General features: G+C 45.9%; 1 protein-coding gene across 1 annotated transcript in view; it reads right to left on the reverse strand.

Moving 5' to 3' along the window:
* Positions 1 to 19464, reverse strand: part of dnah9 (dynein, axonemal, heavy chain 9) — a 521732-nt gene that overhangs the window by 474210 nt on the left and 28058 nt on the right. Inside the window, exons 5-10 of the mRNA XM_080209043.1 lie at positions 18962 to 19173; positions 16765 to 16998; positions 13755 to 13922; positions 7136 to 7252; positions 5797 to 5947; positions 1516 to 1630 (exon numbers count right to left, since the gene is read on the reverse strand). Coding sequence (XP_080065169.1) covers positions 1516 to 1630; positions 5797 to 5947; positions 7136 to 7252; positions 13755 to 13922; positions 16765 to 16998; positions 18962 to 19173 — 997 coding nt within the window. The remainder of the gene's footprint in view (positions 1 to 1515; positions 1631 to 5796; positions 5948 to 7135; positions 7253 to 13754; positions 13923 to 16764; positions 16999 to 18961; positions 19174 to 19464) is intronic.

The following is a 19464-nucleotide window of genomic DNA, read 5'->3' on the forward strand; positions in this document are numbered from 1 at the left end:
GCCAAGCTATCTCCATTGCTTGTTTAAAATTTGTCCCAACCTCTGAAAGTGATCTCCATTGAGGGAGGAAAATCGTTGCGGGTGAGTATCTGCAGGTCATAGAGGATAGGGAGTGCGCCAGGCCCAGGGTTAGGCTGGTTCCGCAAAGCCCCCATCCCTGCCACCGGCCCCTTCACTGATATCATCAGCAACCTCCCAACACAATCATAGATTTTCTTCCAGAGGAGTCCCACCTGCCTCCAACCTCATTCCAATGAATTCGCAATGGCAGCAACAGCTGGGTTTGCACGTACTCGAGGACCCATGAGTCTGTGCAGTTTCTGGGGGAAATGCTTCCCCTCACTACATGGTATTGGTATGTGTTTGGTACAACTCTGAGAGAACTCTCTCCACTTTTTTTTGAATAGTATCTTGGGATCTTCAATATCATTTTAGAGCAAGCAGGAGGAAGTTACTTCAACATTTCACTGTGAGGATAGTGTTCTCATACAACTGCGTTCATTAGTTCATGCTCAAGAGGCTGAATCACCCATTCTTGCTCTATTCTAATTCTTATCAGTCATTTGCAGGCTATTTGCTCTAATCCCCAAATGAGGCTTTCACCCATAACATCACGATGAACCAAATCATACAGCCTACTGAAGTATAAAATACAGGCAGGAGAGGACTAATAGTGAGTGCCATAGGTGAATTCTTCTTTATAAAGTAGTGCACATTTTATAGGTGGCACGATGGCATAGTACTCAGCTCTGCTGCCTCACAGGATCAGAGATCCAGGTTCAATTCCAGCCTTGGGTAACTGTCTATGTGAAGTCTGCATGATCTTCCCATATCTGTGTGGGTTTTCTCCGGATGCTCCAGTTTCCTCCCTGAGTCCAAAGACGTGCAGGTTAGGCCATGCTAAATTGCCCCTTAGTATCAGGGGGTTGTGAGGATAAAGGATGGGTGGGATTGTTGTCGATGCAGATTTGATGGGCCAAATGGCCTCCTTCTGCACTGTAGGGATTCTATGATAGTATAACACAGTCCCAAAAGTTTAAAGGAAGAGATGGTTTGCTTTCTTCCCCCTTTGCTCAGTTGGGTCTCCCAGTAAGGTACTACACGCAAAATCAAGATGGTAAGCAAACCGCCAGAGCTTTACTGAGACAGTAATGATGCCAGTGTGCAGAAACAATCCAGGGATGAATCTCTCTCAGGCTCTTCCTCCTGGTGGGAAAGTATCTGATCTCTAATCAGCACATACACTGGTTTAGGCAGATTAGAAACTCAGGGATAATGGTGCTGAGGAATGTCAGTGTTGCGAAACCACCTTGCACCACTCCAACTTGATGCCCACCTTCACCTGTGCTCAAATTTCACCTGCTCTCAAATGTCATCAAAGCCAGAAATCTTTACTGTGCTATCTATTCTTTAAAGAGAAAAAAATTGGCATTTGGTCAGGGACATTTAGTACAGGTACAGAGAGACTCAGAGCTTTCTCAGAATGATGCCTATTGTACTGGGCCGGATACTTACGAGTGTGTGATATTCCTGAAGTTATTAAACGGCACCTGGATCCGTTGCCTTAATTCCATAGCCCAGCGTAACCCACCCCCGACAATTGGCATGTTCTTGTTCACAGGGGGGCAACCTACAAAACAGAAGACAGTGTCCTAATCAGCTAATGCAATAACTGGTTTATTTTTAATATAAAGCCTAACACTACTGGAAGAAAAGTTTTAAATAATTCTACAAACACAGCTAAGTACATCAACAGTGTATTGTGAGGACATTCTCTTTATGTTGCTGCATGTCTTGTTTGCAAATTGGCGACTTTGCATAGAATAAATGAAGCAAGGAATAGTAAAGGCACCATCATTAAGCTGAGGAAATCAACTCAAACCAGTTGGAAATTTCAACCAGACATAATTGGTCTCAGCTGGATACAGCCAAAATGACTGGTAATAATAACTGGGATTCCTGTAAGTCCAGTTTCCATCAGTATTTTGCCAGATGCTCTTAACTGGAAAATTTTCAGCTCATCCTCATGCCTGTCACAGGGCCCTTTCTTTCTACTGTGGTGAGATTTGAGCCTGGGACCCAAGACCATTGCCCTAGGGTTTGTGGATTACCAGGTCAGTCTCCTACGCCACTAGGCCACAGGAGAAACAGTTTTCAAACAGTACGCTCACCTGAAGATAGATAATTCCCCTTGGCCAATACAGGGATCGAACCTGCGACTGTGACGTTATTAGGACCACTCTCGAGTGATGTGAGCTAAACCTACTTGCCTATTTGCTACGTCAGCTGCTTCGATTGCGAAGAGATGGGGACGTTGCAAGCTTTCGCACTTTCCTGTGTGCCAGGTGAGCTGATTCCAATACATGAACCTCCCTCAGCCATTAGGGAAGCCTCTGGCAGTGAGCTAACCGTCACAAATAGTGACTGTAAAACCACTGCACATGAAGATGCTTGGGGCAGATTCAAGTACACATCCCCAATGCAACAATCTTTTCTGTTACTTTTTCTCAGTCAAAGCAGCATTTGATTTGAACATGGGTAAGAAGTTCTCCAACCTATCTTATCCTTTGTATTAAATTAAAACATTTCCACACAAATAGCAGCAATGTTTCATGAGGAGACATCAGCCCAGGTTGTAAAATAGTTTTAAAAAGGCTATGTATATACCACTCACCTCATCATCTTCTGTTTGTAAATATAAAAGGGGTTAAGAAGGAGAATGCAAGAGTTTGTGATGCATGCGAACCATTGTTAGAAACATCTTAGCACAATGGACTTGAGGCATTGCAGGGACAATCTACAGCTGATTTTCCTTTATACTTGTTTTCCTTCCTTTCTCTTCCTTGAGATTAAAATGGCTTAATTTCTCAAGTTTTTTTTCAAGAAGTCCAGAATGCAGCCTTTATTACAGGATTTACCAGCCACATTCACTCTGAGTCACTGGGCACAGGCCAGCGATTAGAGTGGGTTCGCTGAGACCATAAAGAGATCTTCTGCACCGTGCGATACATTGAAGCATGAAATGGCCAAAGGATTATCGGTTTTAGAATGAGTCACCGGATTTGAAATCATTTCAAATTGCTAACTCAGTGTGTCCAGCCTTGGGCAGCATGCAATAATTGAACTTATTTAAAAGAAATTCGCGCCAGATGTTTTTTAGTCAGGGGGATTAGCAGGGTAAATATGTGGAGTTACGGGAATAGCCCCTGGGTGGGATTACCGTCGGTGCAGACTTGATGGGCTGAATGGCTTCCTTCTGCACTGTAGTGACTGAATGATTCCGCAACTTCCTCGCTGTTGGACAGATAGGAAGGGGAGGAAGTGGATTTTTGGAATTATTAATTAATGTAATTAATTAATGCATTATTATATGACAATAAATAACTATTAAATTAATTTATTAAATTAAAATAATAAATTAAGTTATTATTTAAAATTAAAATTATGGAAATAATTTTGCCGCTCACAAATGCCCCACACCATTGCCCAGCTCCCTAAAGAACATTTTCCTCAAAGTTAGTGCATGTAATTTGCACACATTGGCCGGAATTTTACTGGCATGCCATTCCCGATTCCAGGGGCGGGCTTGGCTCGAAGAATGGCATTCTCCGTTGGCCTCAGGCTGGATCGTGCAAAACGTGAGCAGCCGCTAAAATTCCGCCCATTGAGATTGGGTGCGCAGGTTCCAGGCTGGTCTCTTGATGTCAAATGATGCAAGTTATACACCAAAGAGCACCATAACTGGCAAAAAGTTTTGTTAACTAAAGGAGGCCAGAGCTCTGAAATTATCCAAAAGGCAATTAACCACGTGGATGGAGGAAAAAGTGTAGATTTCTGGGAAGGTTGGGGTGTGTGACTAAAATGGCTTCCTCCTCTTTGTTTCATAATCTTTGCAGCGAGGGCTACTGTCACCCACCAAAATCTCTGAAAACTATTTATGTTCTTCAAAGATACAAGATGAAACGCTTTAAACATTTTCTTTGCTGTCAATGACAGATAACAGTTCAAACTAAGCACACTAATATTTATCATACAATGGAGATCGCAATAAATTTAGGGATGCTTTGTTCCCTCAACTAAAAAATAAATATATCTGGCTAATGCACACTTATTTTACATTGACAGTCAGGTTAAATTTACATAAAAAGCTGTATTAAATCATCCTGAGGTTGGCAAATTCCCACAATGTTTACATAAATAACAAATAAAGACCTCCTTACATCCTAACCAATATCATATTTCTTGCACTGTTTTTTCTCGAAGCCAGTGCTATTTTACAGAGCAGCGGTATTCCATCCCGGAACAGTTCCTTTTCTGTGAGACTACTGCTTGGATGGTAAACACCAGACTGAGCTTTCCAGTTCAGCAAGAGGTCAGAGGCCCATGTCACATGACTCCCAACTCTCTACCATCTTTTACATAGTACACGTATCCATCATTTGGGTTCCACAGACAGTTAATTGTCTCAATCCATCTCCTTCTGGCCACCGGGGGGGGGGGGGGTTTACTAAATGCCTTTCTATTGCACTTGTTGAAGTTGGCCTGTACAGTTCAGAGGTGGTCATTAGTACCTCCTCAGAGATAACGAGGTGCAAGTTTTCCAAAAACTGCTCGCCAGTTTCTTTGGTTCAGGGGTCAGACGTGGATTCAGTCATTTTAAAAGTCCTTCTTCAGTTTTTAAATTTTAGCAATAGCAATAAGCATATCTATATATATTTTATAAAAATATACAGTGTGTTAATCCCTTACAGCAGAGATAGGTTGTGGTGGAGGGTGTTTAAACACATGATTATCTCTCAGGCTTTCCTGACATCATCTCCCTAACCCTAAACCTCTACTATCTAGGAGGACAAAGGCAGCGGCGGATGAATGGGAACATCACCATCTGCAAGTCCAGCCCCAAATCACACACCATCCTGATTTACTGTATCGTGGCTTCCTCACTGGGTCAAAACTCTAGCACTGTCTCATTAGCAGCACTGTGGGAACGCCTTCACCACACAGACGGCAGCATTTCAAGAAGGCAGCTCACCATCACCTTCTCAAGGGAAATTAAGGACAGGCTGGTCTTTCTGGTGACATCTGCATTCCAAGAATGGATAAATTGAAGAAAAAAGTCCCCCGACACAAATTTGATTGCTTGCTGCTGGTGGTGGGAAATAAAGAGCTGAGGGTGGATGCTTCTTTATTTAACTCACTTGTGGATCATGGGCGCCGCTGTTTGGCCAGCATTTATTGCACATCACTATTTGCCCGAGGGCAGTTGTGGCTTTGGAGTCACTTGTACCAGGTAAGGATGGCAGATTGCCTTCCTGAAAGGACATAAGTGAACCAATGGAGAAGGAAGCCATTCAACCCATCAAGTCTGTACCAACAACAATCCCACCTAGGCCCTATCCCCGTAACCCCACATATTTATCCCTCTAACCAATGCATCACGTGACACTAAGGTGCAATTTAGCATGGCCCACACAAGGGGCATAGCACCTAACCCACACATCTTTGAACTGTGGGAGGAAACCAGAGGAAAGCCACGCAGACATGGGGAGAGCGTGCAAACTCCACACAGACAGTGACCAAGCTGGGAATCGAACCCTGGTCCCTGGAGCTGTAAGACAGCAGTGCTAACCACTGTGCCACCATGCTAACCACTGTGCCACTGTGTAAACATGTGTCAAAGAGAGGAAAAAAGAGAAGAGAGAAATTATTTGCAAATTTTATTAACTGAAATTCTATACTTCGTTCGCACTCTGCCTTTTCCATCAGCTTTATTAAAGTTATCAGAGCGACTCTTACCGAATTCCATTGCTTTCTCCATATGCCTGTTATAAATGTGCTTGACATCATCCAGTTCCTGACTGTACATGACAACGAGGCTAGGGTATTTGTCAGACGCATTGACCGCTATTAGAGGTCTCTCGAGGAGGCTACCAAACATATCCAACAACTGGAGAGAGAGAGAGAGAGAAAGGAAATGTTTCAAAAAACAGACAGTAATGTTTATAAGCACTGCTGAGCTGAACTAGGAGTTGTGTAAGAAAGGCATGTTTTTCAGCAGCTTCACCATGAGGCAATGTTGTGTCATTAAAAATCTTGAACTATATCTTCAATGTCCTGATTCCACCCCCACCCCCTCCCCCCCATCCCTTCCTCCTATATCTCTTGAGGCTGAAGAAATCAAGGGATATGGGAGGAAGGGGGGAATCAGGATATTGAATTTGGTGATCAGCCATGATCAAAGTGAATGGCGGACAAGGCTGGAAGGGTCAAATGGCCTGTTCCTGCTTCTAATTTCTATGTTTTTATGTTTCTTTCCCCAGGCAGGCAGGAAATTGTTGCTTGGCCTATACGTCAATCATGAACAACACCACAGCCATCCCCTGTCCATCTATCACCTGTATAACATCACCGTTAAACAAGTCGCACTGTTTCAGGTATTCAATAACTGAGCCAAGATGGCCTTCACATAATAGGTCTTTAAAGTGGGTCACATCCTTACTTCAAAGACTGTCAAGAATTTTGATCAAATGCATCAGATTCTTCTACCAAGTAATTTTTTAAAATGATTTTCATGGGACCTGGGCGTCGCTGGTGAGGTCAGCATTTGTTACCGTGTCCCAAATTGCCCGGGACCATTTCACAGGGCAGGTCAGAGTCAACCACATTGCTGCGGGTCTGGAGTCACATTTAGGCCACACCAGGTAAGGACGGCAGATTTCCTTCACTGAAGTGCATGAGGGAACGCAGATGAGTTTTTACGACAATTGACGATAGTTTCAAGGCACAATTACCAAGACCAGCTTTCAATTCCAGATTTCTATTCATCAATTGAATCATAGTATCATACAGTGCAGAGGAGGCCCCTCGTGTCTGCACTGAATGTACTCATTAAGCCACCAGCTAGCGTGGTGGCATTCCAATCCATGCACCCAGAGATTTACTTGTCCAGTTGACTTTACTATTAGGTCAGTATCTAACCATCAACATGGCTTAAATTTGTCTTGGCAAGAAAGTTAGTGGTGAGTTGCAACCTTTTTTAAATGCCGCCCAATTTCTAAAGTTTTGACAAAGGTGAATGTGTACCCCAATGTGTTACATCGGTAAATGCTTCTTTACCATCCCAACTGAAACAAACCTTGAAGGCGTGCTCCAAGGCGGGTGCATCTTCAAAAGCCTGACAGAAAATGGTGGCCAGCCTTCTGTCGATGTCCTCGACTTTCTGCTTCCAAACTAAAAAATCTTTCGCAAATTCCTGTGGGCAAGAAAACTGATTTTTATACACAATCGGATGATCAACGAGTTTCTGCTCAAGGGCTTTTCATTCATTTTCTCTGACCGGTTAATCCCCAGTCAGACTCGAGATCCAGAGCGGCCACCTGACAACAAAAGTAATCAGCAGAAAAAAAAAGCAGAGGATGAAAAGAAAAATCTTTGGTTCAAATTAAGAGGCCTTTGTGGCAAGATTTCCAATTCAATGCAATATTGATGTCCATTCCACTCAGCGCTATCAAAGCAAAAGGATTATACAGCTTCACACCGCTGAGATTTTAACATATCCCACTTAGAGATGTTGAAACATTGATTTTTCTTTGACAAAAAAAATTGATTGAGTTTATTTAAAGTGTATTTACATATGTACTTATATTTTCCAAACCATCAACTTCTTAGATTCACATGTCATGCATGACGATCTTTGAGAATGTTTTCACTGGCTCTAGATCATTCAATAATCTTAACTATAATGAAAATTGATTTCTGTTGATGCTTCACAGATCATATCATGAGTCTGGTGTTGCCCTGGGTTGTGTCTCTCTGCCTCTCAGCCAGAAGTTCTAATTACAGCTTCCACCCCCAGTACTTAATGGCTACGGATAATGTGGCCAAAACAAGCCCATTACCGACCTGCAAACCCCCTCATTGTGCCAGTGGCAGGCAGTGAGAGCAGGAGGGGCCCGTGGTCAGCCATGGTTGATGTGGTAGAATCACAGAATCCCTACAATGTGCATGAAGGCCATTTGGCCCATTGGGTCTGCGCCAATTTTCTGAAGAGCATCCCACTCAGGCCCCATCCCTGCAATTCCACAAAATTACCCACTAAACCTCCATCCTACACATCTTGGGCCACTAAGGGGCAATTTAGCACAGCCAATACGCCTTACCTGTATAACTTTGGGGTGTAGGAGGAAAGCGGAGCACCTGGAGTAAACATATGCAGGAATGGGGCAAACATGTAAACTCCACACAGACAGTGACCTAAGGCTGGAATCGAATCCGGGTCCCAGGCACTGCGAGGCAGCAGTGCTAACCACTGTGCCACCATGCCGCCCCTCAATAAATAGCATCTGGAGAAAGGCTAGTGACCTCTTGCAACACATGTGCTTTGTCTGCCTCATGCGCCACTCCATAGAGGAAAACATCAGGGCGGAATTCCCCTGTCCGTCACAGCAGGTTTGGTGATGGGCACAAGCAGAGAACCTAATGGGAGTGAGAAGGTCAGAAACCTGCTGGTGTAAAATCCTGTTGCAATTCTCTCAATGGGGGGTTAATTGGGGCATCGGTCTTCCCCTTGGCTCAACCATAGATGTGATTTGCATTCATTTGCATCTCATGAATGTTTATTACAACAGCTGCCCACTAGCATCCTGTCAGGCGTTCCGATCACGCGTCACGCCAGCGGGAGATTATGTCAGTCTATAACTCGATTGATAAAGGGTGGTGTGCATAAGGCAGTCTGCAAGAGAGTCCAAGGTGAGTGCAACAAAGCCTTTCTACCACAGTGCTGCATTGCTCCTGATGGCTGTTCACCACTCTGCAATGGCAGACCACTTCCTATCCTCCATCTGCATGCCGAGCTGGTCTTTATGGACAGCTCCTTGCTGCTGGACCCATTCCCCTCCTGTGCAACTGATCTGGTTGAGTACTGCACCCGGGATTGTGGAGTACAGGTGTCTCCTTTGCCCTGGAGTATTTGGACAGCACTGTGCCGCAGGAGTCAGACATTGCAACAAAGGTCCAAAGTTCAACTGCAGCTGGAGTGCAAGGTAAGGCCAGGGGTGTGGGGGAGGAGTGGTGGGAACAAAGGTGGCACGGTAGCACAGTGGTTAGCACTGCTGCTTCACAGCTCCAGGGACCTGGGTTCGATTCCTGGTTTGGGTCACTTTCTGTGTGGAGTTTGCACATGATCAGGAATAGTCAGCATGGATTTGTCAAGGGCAGGTCGTGCCTTACGAGCCTAGTTGAGTTCTTCGATAATGTGACTGAACACATTGATGAAGGAAGTGCCGTGGACGTAGTGTACATGGACTTCAGCAAGGCGTTTGATAAGGTCCCCCATGCAAGACTTCTTGAGAAGGTGAGAGGCCATGGGATCCAAGGGCCTTTGGCCTTGTGGATCAAGAACTGGCTTGCCTGCAGAAGGCAGAGAGTGGTTGTGGATGGGGCTTTTTCTGAATGGAGGTCAGTCACCAGTGGAGTGCCTCAAGGATCTGTTCTGGGACCCTTGTTGTTTGTCATTTTCATAAATGACCTGGATGAGGAAGTGGAGGGATGGGTAAGTAAGTTCGCTGATGACACGAAGGTTGGTCGTGTTGTGGATGGTCTGGAAGGATGGCAAAAGTTGCAGCAGGACATAGATAGGATGCAGGACTGGGCGGAGAAGTGGCAGATGGACTTCAACGCAGATAAATGTGTAGTCGTCCATTTTGGCAGAACCAACGGGATGAACGAGTACACTATCAAGGGCAGAAGTCTGAGTAGTGTTGAAGAGCAGAAGGATCTTGGGGTCCGGGTCCACAGGACTCTTAAATCGGCCTCGCAGGTGGAGGAGGTGGTCAAGAAGGCGTATGGTGTACTGGCCTTCATTAATCGAGGGATTGAGTTTAGGAGTCGGGAGGTAATGCTGCAACTTTATAAGACCCTTGTCAGGCCTCATTTAGAGTATTGTGCGTAGTTCTGGTCGCCTCACTATAGGAAAGATGTAGAAGCTATTGAGAGGGTACAGAGGAGATTTACAAGGATGTTGCCTGGACTGGGAGGCATGCCTTATGAAGTTAGGTTGAGGGAGCTGGGACTCTTTTCCCTGGAGAGACGAAGGTTGAGAGGCGACCTGATAGAAGTTTACAAAATGTTGAGAGGAATAGATAGGGTGGACTCTCAGAGGCTATTTCCCCAGGTTGAAATGATTGCTACGAGAGGACACAGATTTAAGGTGCAGGGAGGGAGGTTCAGAAGTGATGTTAGGGGTAAGTTTTTCACTCAGAGGGTGGTGAGTGAATGGAATCGGCTGCCGTCAGTGGTGGTGGAGGCGAACTCGCTGGGGTCTTTTAAAAGACTTCTGGATGAGTATATGGGGTTTAATGAGATTGAGGGTTATAGATAGGTCTGTAGGTTGGTAGGTGTTGATGTGATCGGCACAACTCGTGGGCCGAAGGGCCTGTTTGTGCTGTAGTGTTCTATGTTCTATGTTCTATGTTCTATTCTCCTCGTGTCTGTGTGGGTTTCCTCCGGGTACTCCAGTTTCCTCCCACAGTCCAAAAATATGCGGGTTAGGTTGATTGGCCATGCTAAAATTGTCCTTTAGTGTCCTGAGATGTATAGGTTAGAGAGATTAGTGGGCAAATATGTAGGGATATGGGGGTAGGGCCTGGGTGGGATTGTGATTGGTGCAGACTTGATGGGCCAAGTGGCCTCTTTCTGCACTGTACTGTTTCTATGATCCTTCTAAAGAGGACAATTTGGAAGGAGGGCTGTGCAAAGAAGCTTATGGTGGCTGGCAAGAGGGGTAAGGCAGCAGATGAAGAGATGAACGTGTAAGGCAGAGGGAAGACCAAGGGAAGCTGGACCCCTACAATACGCTTATGAAACACAGATAAATAAGGGGGTCTAAGTGATAGCACATGCATTACTAGAAGGCAATGCATGCAGAGTGCAGATTATGGGCTGGGGATCTGTTAACATGACACATTGAAAATGGTTTGCATGAACAGTAGACAGGTTGGGGCTGTAGTGCTTTGTGAAAGTTACTGTTGACCAGAGTCCTCTTTGGAAATGGGAATATGCCAATATGCCTGTTTGAGTTCAGGGGCTGGCAGGCTGGAGTCAGCGAGTGCAGACATTCCTGCTGCAAAATGGATGACAGTCAGTCCAAGAATTATATGGACCTCAGTCTGAAATCAGAGACAGTGCAGAAGAGCAGTGGACATACAGCAGGAATGATCATTGGAAACATGGAGTACTCCAGTTTCAGGGAGGAGCAAAGGTTACGAGTTTCCAAGGAGATTGGGGGATGGGGATGGGGGAGGAGGGGGCATTACATCAATGTCCACCACCACAATGGCAGGATCCAGTATTAGTGGGGGAGGCGGGGGAATAAAAGGTGGCATCTTTACCTGCATATAGAGAGGCTCCAGGTACATCAGAGGCACTACGGCAGCGAGGGAGGAAGGGTCAAACTCCCTGTATTGGAGGCGTAGGACCACCATCTCAACACATGGACAAAATGGCATCTTCCAAAATCAGAAGTAAGATTGGTTCTGTCTGGGAAAGGTATGATGTAATGTGGGAGAGACACTGGGCTTTGCGGCTCCTGGTTGGATGCATACTCATGTGTTGATGCCGCTACAGTGAACAGGGTCCAATTCGGTTACAGAGGACACAGACCCTGTTACCCAGGAAGCAACAGCAAATCAGATTTCTAATTTTGTGCTTCTAAAACGATCGGTATAATTATCCTTATTGTCTCATGTCAATATTTGAAAAATGACATTGTGGAATACAGGAATGCAGCCTTGGAGAGTGAAGGCTATAGTGAAGAGGGCTGAATTACATCCATTCTGCAATCCCTTCGGCGAAGGAGACTAACGGGTTAACAATTAATGCCATTGTTCACAGTGGCCAAACATTCATTCACCGTCGGCATCAAAAGCTTATCTTTATGCCAACTGAATGGGTGGAGTTTGGAACCACATTGGTTTAATTGTGTAATTCACAAACTCTCAGCCCCGCCTCAACAGGGTTGCAGAAGTCACATCAATGGACTGGAATGCTGCTCCCGTCTGCACGTGTGCCAGAGTCCCGGGAAATGGAAGCATGAGGAACGATACAATCTAAGCTTCCAAAGCTTAGCTGCTGCAATGGGTCAGCGCTCTTCATGGCCTGTCCCTTTCAAACGAGTGTTCAAGTAATCCTGGTGGGGATGTAACGATGCACACTGCAGACTTAGTGAGGAACACACAGAGTATTTATTAACAAAGAAAAGCTGTGCAGAGGCCAGCAGCCCGCCAGTTGCCCCACAGCAGCAGAGTATCTGCCCAAGTCCCCGCATGTCTTCAGACTGCCTAAGAGAGTTCCCCAACCATTGGGGTGATGACCCACCCTCGGTCCTGACTGGCCCCTCAAGCCAGGTGACCCTCTTTTGCTGTGTTGTCCTTAAAGGGACAATCCCCCACAGGGGAAGTTGTCTAAAGAAAAAAAGCTGAGGTTAATTGAAGGCCTAATTTTGAGGGCAGTTGTCCCTCAATTGGCAGCTGCCTGGAGCGTGGGGTGAAACCAGGCAGCAATGTTAGAAAGCTCAGGAGCAAATGGTTTGCTTTTTAAAGCATTTTTGACACGACAAAGTGTTGTATCTGATTGCATGACTGGCATGTAAAATGCAAGGCGCATTAGGTGTACATTTAGGTTAATAATCACATTTAAACGTGCTTTTGCAGCTCTGTCAAATTAACATATTCGGATCCATCACAACCATCATGTTCCCTCTGTAAAACAGAAATACAAGGAGTCACATTGCAGGGATACAAACTCCCTCATCATTTACATATAGAGGGACTGATTCTCCCATTCTGCTGCACTGATTTTTTTGGGGAGTGGGCTGGGAGAATCGCATGGGGCGGGGGCAGAGGGGGAGGGGGCAGTGGCAGGTGGGAGCATTGGGGATGGGGGGGCTAGCGCCTCCCAGCGCCGCATTTCCAGCGCAGTCTGTTCTGCATTGGAAATTGGCGGTGAGGTGAGGCTAAGGACTATCAGCAGGCCCAGGAATGAATTATCCGGGCCTGCTGGCCTCTCCCGCCCTGTCAATGTGTTTCACTCCACCAGGATTTAGAGTAGCTCCCAACCTTTGGGGAGCTGGCAGCCTGACCCCACTGGGGTGAAGGGGGCGCAATCAGGGTCCCCAAGGGAGTTGGGTGGCAGGGGATGGAGGGGGGGTTGGTGTCCCCTCGGCATGGGCACCCTGGCAATGTCAGCCTATGCCCCTGGCATTGCCCAAGGGACAAAGTGCCCATACCCGGGGGGAATATTGGCACTGCCAATCGGGCATGGGGCAATGTCAAGGGACTGGGCCTAGGCCTCGGGGGCACAGCCTGTTTGGGGGGGGGGGGTCCTGGTGCCACTTTGCAATGGGACCGATAGGGGCAGGAGGGAGTCCAGTGATTGAGGCAGACTGTGGGAACATGGGAGGGCCCGGAAATGGTCAAGGGAGATGGGGAGAAGGGTGCAAGGCTGGCCAGCAATCGAGCTGACAGTTCGGGGTCAGTGGGCATGCGCAGAGTCCACTAGTTTCAGCCTCCCGGGCGGGAATAAGCTCAGCCTCCTGAAATCTAATGACATTCGCGTTGGTAACCTCTGCATTGCACAGAGCGAGGGAGGCTCTTCCCTAAACTCCCACCGAAAAAAAACAGCGTGAATTACTCCAGTTCTCCCACGAATTCAACACTTTTTTTCCCTGAGAATTCCGCCCATTATGAGCAACTTCCTACCTGGTTAACAGGGTCCAAACAGTCGTATGTACGGTCTGTGAATGTTTTATAAAGTTCCTGGAATTCCTCAAAAATTCTCAACACCTTCAGGCTCAAGGCCTTGCCTCGGATTCCTCCAAACTCAAGTTTTTCCAGTTTAAAAATATCCTGCGCTGTCACCAAAAAATCCTAGTGATTAACAGAAAGATGAAGGTAATTGTTAAGATTAAACTGAAATGTTTGAAATAATTTCGAATTATGACCTCGATGGATACCTCCAGTGTGAGGATATGAAGAGAAGGTATCTATCCTTATAAGAATGCGGCTAATATATCTCCCTTTGATGTGCTAAAACCTTTCCAATTAGCATCAAAATCGATGGTAACCCTGACCACATCTTCCAGCCTTTGTCTCGTAACTTTAACTTGTTCTTTCTATTCCGTGGGGTGGCGCGGTGGCACAGTGCTTAGCACTGCTGCCTCACAGTGCCAGGGACCCAGGTTCAATTCCCGACTTGGCTCACTGCCTGTGCGGAATCTACACGTCTGCGTGGATTTCCTCCCACGGTCCGAAAAACGTACTGGTTAGGGTGCATCGGCCGTGGTAAATTCTCCTTCAGTGTGCCCGAACAGGTGCTGGAATATGGCAACCAGGAGATTTTCACAGTGAATTCATTCCAGTGATAATGCAAGACACTAATAAACAAACTGTAAAATTTAAGTCTCCTTTGAAGTGCGTTCCTTCTCCTTCAGCAAAAGGGCAAGCAATCCAAGAGGTATGATATATTGAAGTGGAACAGAAGGCATCTCTACAGTCGGAGACGGCATAGAATTGTGAGCAAGGGTGAGTAAATCACAGCAGGTCTGGGGAATGAACTCATCAGATGAAGATATTCCTTTGACTATACAAAGACAGGCAATGTCATGTGTTTGGAGTTAGTAAAATACAAGCATGTTTATGCCATGCTGAGGGTTCTACTGAAGTTAACAGATCAAGGAAGAGACTGCAGGGCACACAGTTGAAGGGATTGATCTCAGTTGGGCCAGGCAGGCTATTTGAGGTATGCTGGAACCAGACAGCCCCAGGAAGACAGCGAGTTCAGCAGTATTTCTCATTGCAAAGAGACACTGCCTCCTGGATCACGCTGCCAATATACATGACGGGGTTTTAATCCTTCACAACACACTTGACATTATTCTGAGTGAGGAGTTATAAGGGGGAAGTTATAAAGGGGAAGTTGGTGGTTCATTGCAGTTGGATGGCTTAAGTTGAGTTTTAATTGACTGTCTGAGGGCAAGCTTTCCCAAACATTTCCAACCACAGAATCCTTATGTCTTCCTGAGATTACTGACAGAACCCTAATAAACATTCTCATTATACAAAAGAGTTAAATTAAAACATAAAAACTTGATTGCTTTTGCACAATAGATACAAACATACAAATCGATAAAATAATTTCCCATTTCTTATTTGTACATATCTATTATGTTTAAAAGATCTCTTATTCAAGAAACACGTAAGTCTTATCTTCTTTTTCACACTCTCACTCACACACTCTCCCCTCTCCCTCACACAAACACACACGTATACATTCACAATCCCACCTCTCTCTCTCACATTCGCACATCCACCTCACTCTCACACACACTCACACACCGACCTCTCTCTCACACACTTACACTCCCACCTCTCTCTCTTTCACACACTGACACTCCTACCTCTCTCACACACACTCACACCTCCACCTCTCTCTAACTTACACACACCCATCTCTCTCTCACACACCCACTTCCTTCTCTCACACCTACACTCCCAGCTGTCTCTCTCTCTCACACTCACACACTCACCTCTCTCACTTACACTCCCACCTCTCTCTCTCTCTCACACATTAACACTCCCACCTCTCCCTCTCACACTCACACACCCACCTTGCTCATACACACTCACATTCTCACCCCTCTCTCTCTCTCACACTCCCATTTCTCTGTCTCACACATTCAAACTCCCACCTCTCTGCCTCACACACTCACACTCCCACCTCTCTCTCTCACAAATTCACACTCCCACCTTTCTCTCACACATTCACACTCCCAAGTCTCTCTCACATACTCACATTCCCACCTCTCTCTCCCACACTCCCACCTTTCTCTCACACATTCACACTCCCACCTGTCTCTCTCACACATTCACACTCCCACCTCTCTCTCACACATTCACACTCCCACCTCTCTCTCTCACATTCACACTCCCACCTGTCTCTCTCACACATTCACACTTCCAAGTCTCTCTCACATACTCACACTCCCACCTCTCTCTCTTACACTCGCACTCCCACCTCTCTTTCTTACACTCATAGTCCCACCTCTCTCTCTCACACACTCTTACTCCTCCCTCTCTCACTCACATTCCCACTCCCACCTCTCTCTCTCACACACTCACATATCCATCTCTCTCTCTCTCTCTCTCTCTCATACAGACACACACACACAAACCGGGTTTATTTTCCTTAGAGCATAGAACATGGACAGTATGATGGCACAGTAGTTAGCACTGCTGCCTCACAGCACCAGGGGACCTGAGTTCAATTCCAGCCTATCCAGAGTGACTACCTGTGTGGAGTTTGTACATTCTCCCCGTGTCTGTGTGGGTTTCCTTCAGGTGCTCGGGTTTCTTCCCACAGTCCAAAGATGCGCAGGTTATGTCGATTGGTCATGCTAAATTGCCCCCTAGTGTGCCAAGATGTGTAGGTTAGGGCAATTAGTAAATATGTGGGATTACAGGGACGGGGTCTTGCTTCGAGGCTCTATCAAAGCGTTAGGGCAGACTAGATGGGCTGAATGGCCTCCTTCTGTGCTGTAGAGATTCTATGAAGAGATTTGATCGAGGTGTTTTAAGTCATGAAGGGTTTTGATAAAATAAATAAGAAGAAACAGTTTCCAATGAGACCAGGGTCGAGCAGGGGGACACAAGAAATACATTTGTAAGATTCATTTTCATTTCGGTTCAAACGCATATCATCACCCATCCTTACCTCGATCTGCTCAAGTCTGTTGAGGTAGCAATTCAAGCGGGCAAAGATTAGTTGAGAATTAAAGTCCCACTCTTTCACGCTTTCACCTTCCTTGCAGTAGCTCTGCAGGTTCCCCCGCCTCTCCTCATAAATTTGCTTAAAATGACACAGGATGTCAACAGACTCCCGCAACTTGCTCAAGCTTTCTTCCACTTCCCCTTTCAGGAGGTCCTCTGGGTTGAGGTAGGTGTGAGACTGCAAGAGACAAAAACGGCACAGGTACAATGGTGAGGCATGAGGCGCTCACAATAATGCTGCAATCAGTTACAGAATTCAAAGTGACTTTGACTCATTGGCTGAAACGGGCAGGGGTTCCAGGACTGTTGTGTATCAAAGCACTCGTGCCCAATCTCATGACACGAAAAGCAATGGTTCAGTCCCCACTTGGCTCAGTTGCACAACCTCAGCAGCTTTCACTGAAGACTATGCAGCATCTTGTACCAAAGAAATGGAAACAATTAGAAGCAGTGTTTGGGGACTCTGGGTCGATGGAATTAAGAAGGACAAGGGGGGAACCTCATTGAAACTTACAGAGTACTGAAAGGCTTGGATAGATTGGACATGGGGAAGATGTTTCCATGAGTAGGAGAGACTAAGATCTGAGGGCACAGCATCAGAATAGAGGGATGACTTTAAAACTGAGATGAGGAGGAATTTCTTCAGCCAGAGGGTGGTGAATCTATGGAATTCATTGGTACAGAAGGCTGTGGAGGCCAGGTCATTGAGTACGTTTAAGCAGAGATGGACAGCTTCTTGATTGGTAAGGGGATCAAAGGTTACGGGGAAAAGAGTGGGGTTGAGAAACCCATCAGCCATGATTGAATGGCAGAACAGGCTCACTGAGCTGAATGGCCTAATTCTGCTCCTATATTTTATGGTTTTATGCTCTAAGTACGAGGCTCAGATGGTACCAACCCATTGCAAGGGTACGGGCAGAATACCGGACAAAGCCATGGGCTCACAGCCAAGTATAACAACCATGCTGAGCTGAACAACGAGCTGATAACAGGGCAAGGGTTTGTAAATATTAATTTACTCACCAATAATTATTAAGAGTCTCATTTAAAAAAGAAAGGCCAGTATTTATTTAACATCTTTCACACCCTCAGGACATTCCAAAGCACTTTAAAAATAATAATTTTTGAAATGTCATTGCTGTTGTGATTATTTTTAATTGTTTCATGGGATGTGGGAGTCCCTGGCAAGGCCCAGCGTTTGTTGCCCACCCCTAATTGCCCTTGAATTCAGTGGTTTGCTTGGCCATTTAAGAGGAAGTTATGAGTTAACTGTGGGTCTGGAGACCAGACCAGGTAAGGGTGGCAGATCTCCTTCGACAAAGAACTTTAGTGAGCCAGATGGGCTTTTGCAATGATAATAGTGTCACATCACTGACAGCACTTTCAATTCCAGATTTATTAATTTAGTTTAAAATTCCACCAGCTACAGCAGTGGGGTTTGAACCCACGTTCCCACATAGCCTGGGTCACTGGATTATTAGGTCAGTGATGTTACCATTACACCAACATCTCCCCTAACATGCATGAAACTCAGCAGTCGATTTGCACACAATAAACTCCCACAAACAGCAATATTACAATGGCCAGATCCTCTGTTTCTCTGCTGATGATTGAGCCTAAGCTGATAGATGGAGGACAACAACAGTTTGCATTCAGCCAAGCATATTACTAGGGGGGCTGCACCCCACTATAGGTTACACCTGTGAGGAGAATTGGGCAGGGAACTGGAAGGGAGACACCAACTAACAGGGAAGTGTGCCATCACCTAAAACCATTGCTCAGGGTCATAATATCCAGGTTCATGTAGATCCAAGAGGAGGGGGTCAGGGGTCATTGAAAACAGAAGGGTTACGGGTTAAAGAGTGTTCACACTGCTCTCTGTGTGTGGAGTCTGCATGTTCTCCCCATGTCTGCATGGGTTTCCTCTGGGTGCTCCGGTTTCCTCCCACAGTCTGAAAGACGTGCTGGTTAGGTTGATTGGCCATGATAAATTGCGCCTTAGCGTCAAGAGGATAAGCGGGGTAAATGCATGGGGCTACTGGGATAGGGATAGACAGGGATTGTTGTCAGTGCAGGTTCGATGGGCCGAATGGCCTAGTTCTGCACTGTAGGGATTCTACGAGCAGTTTTAACGATTGTACCTGCTGGATGAGGAGGTTGCAGCTCTCCTGCAGAAGGACTATGATACGTGCCGGAGTGTTGTAGTACTTGGATCTACTCCAGATCAGGCACGTCAGGTGCATGAGACAGCTGACCAGGGGCTTCACTTCATTGAAGTCCACATTCTCAATATCCTCGAAATAGCGCTGGAGTGGCTTCAAGTGCAGATTAATATCCCTCGCCTCAGTCAGAGCTGGCGGTAGGTAATAAAATAATCCAAATTACTCAAAATAAAATCTTCTCAAGCACACATGGTTTTAATCCAGGTAACAGTTTAGCAGTTTTACAACTCTGGTTTATGCTGAGCTTATCTGTTTTACCAATATTCAGGTATCTAGCATTTCCAGTGAGACATGCCAACCTGCCACCCGTCTACCTAGGGTAGTGGCTTCCTGCCTGTGTACACACTGCTGGCAATTTCCATATCTCTTTGTCTTAATAGGAAAAAGCATCAAGACAGAGCTATCTCACATTCACAGAGATT

The sequence above is a fragment of the Carcharhinus amblyrhynchos genome, chromosome 21 (assembly GCF_965287045.1).
Source record: "Carcharhinus amblyrhynchos chromosome 21, sCarAmb.v2.hapA, whole genome shotgun sequence".
Lineage (NCBI taxonomy): Eukaryota > Metazoa > Chordata > Chondrichthyes > Carcharhiniformes > Carcharhinidae > Carcharhinus > Carcharhinus amblyrhynchos.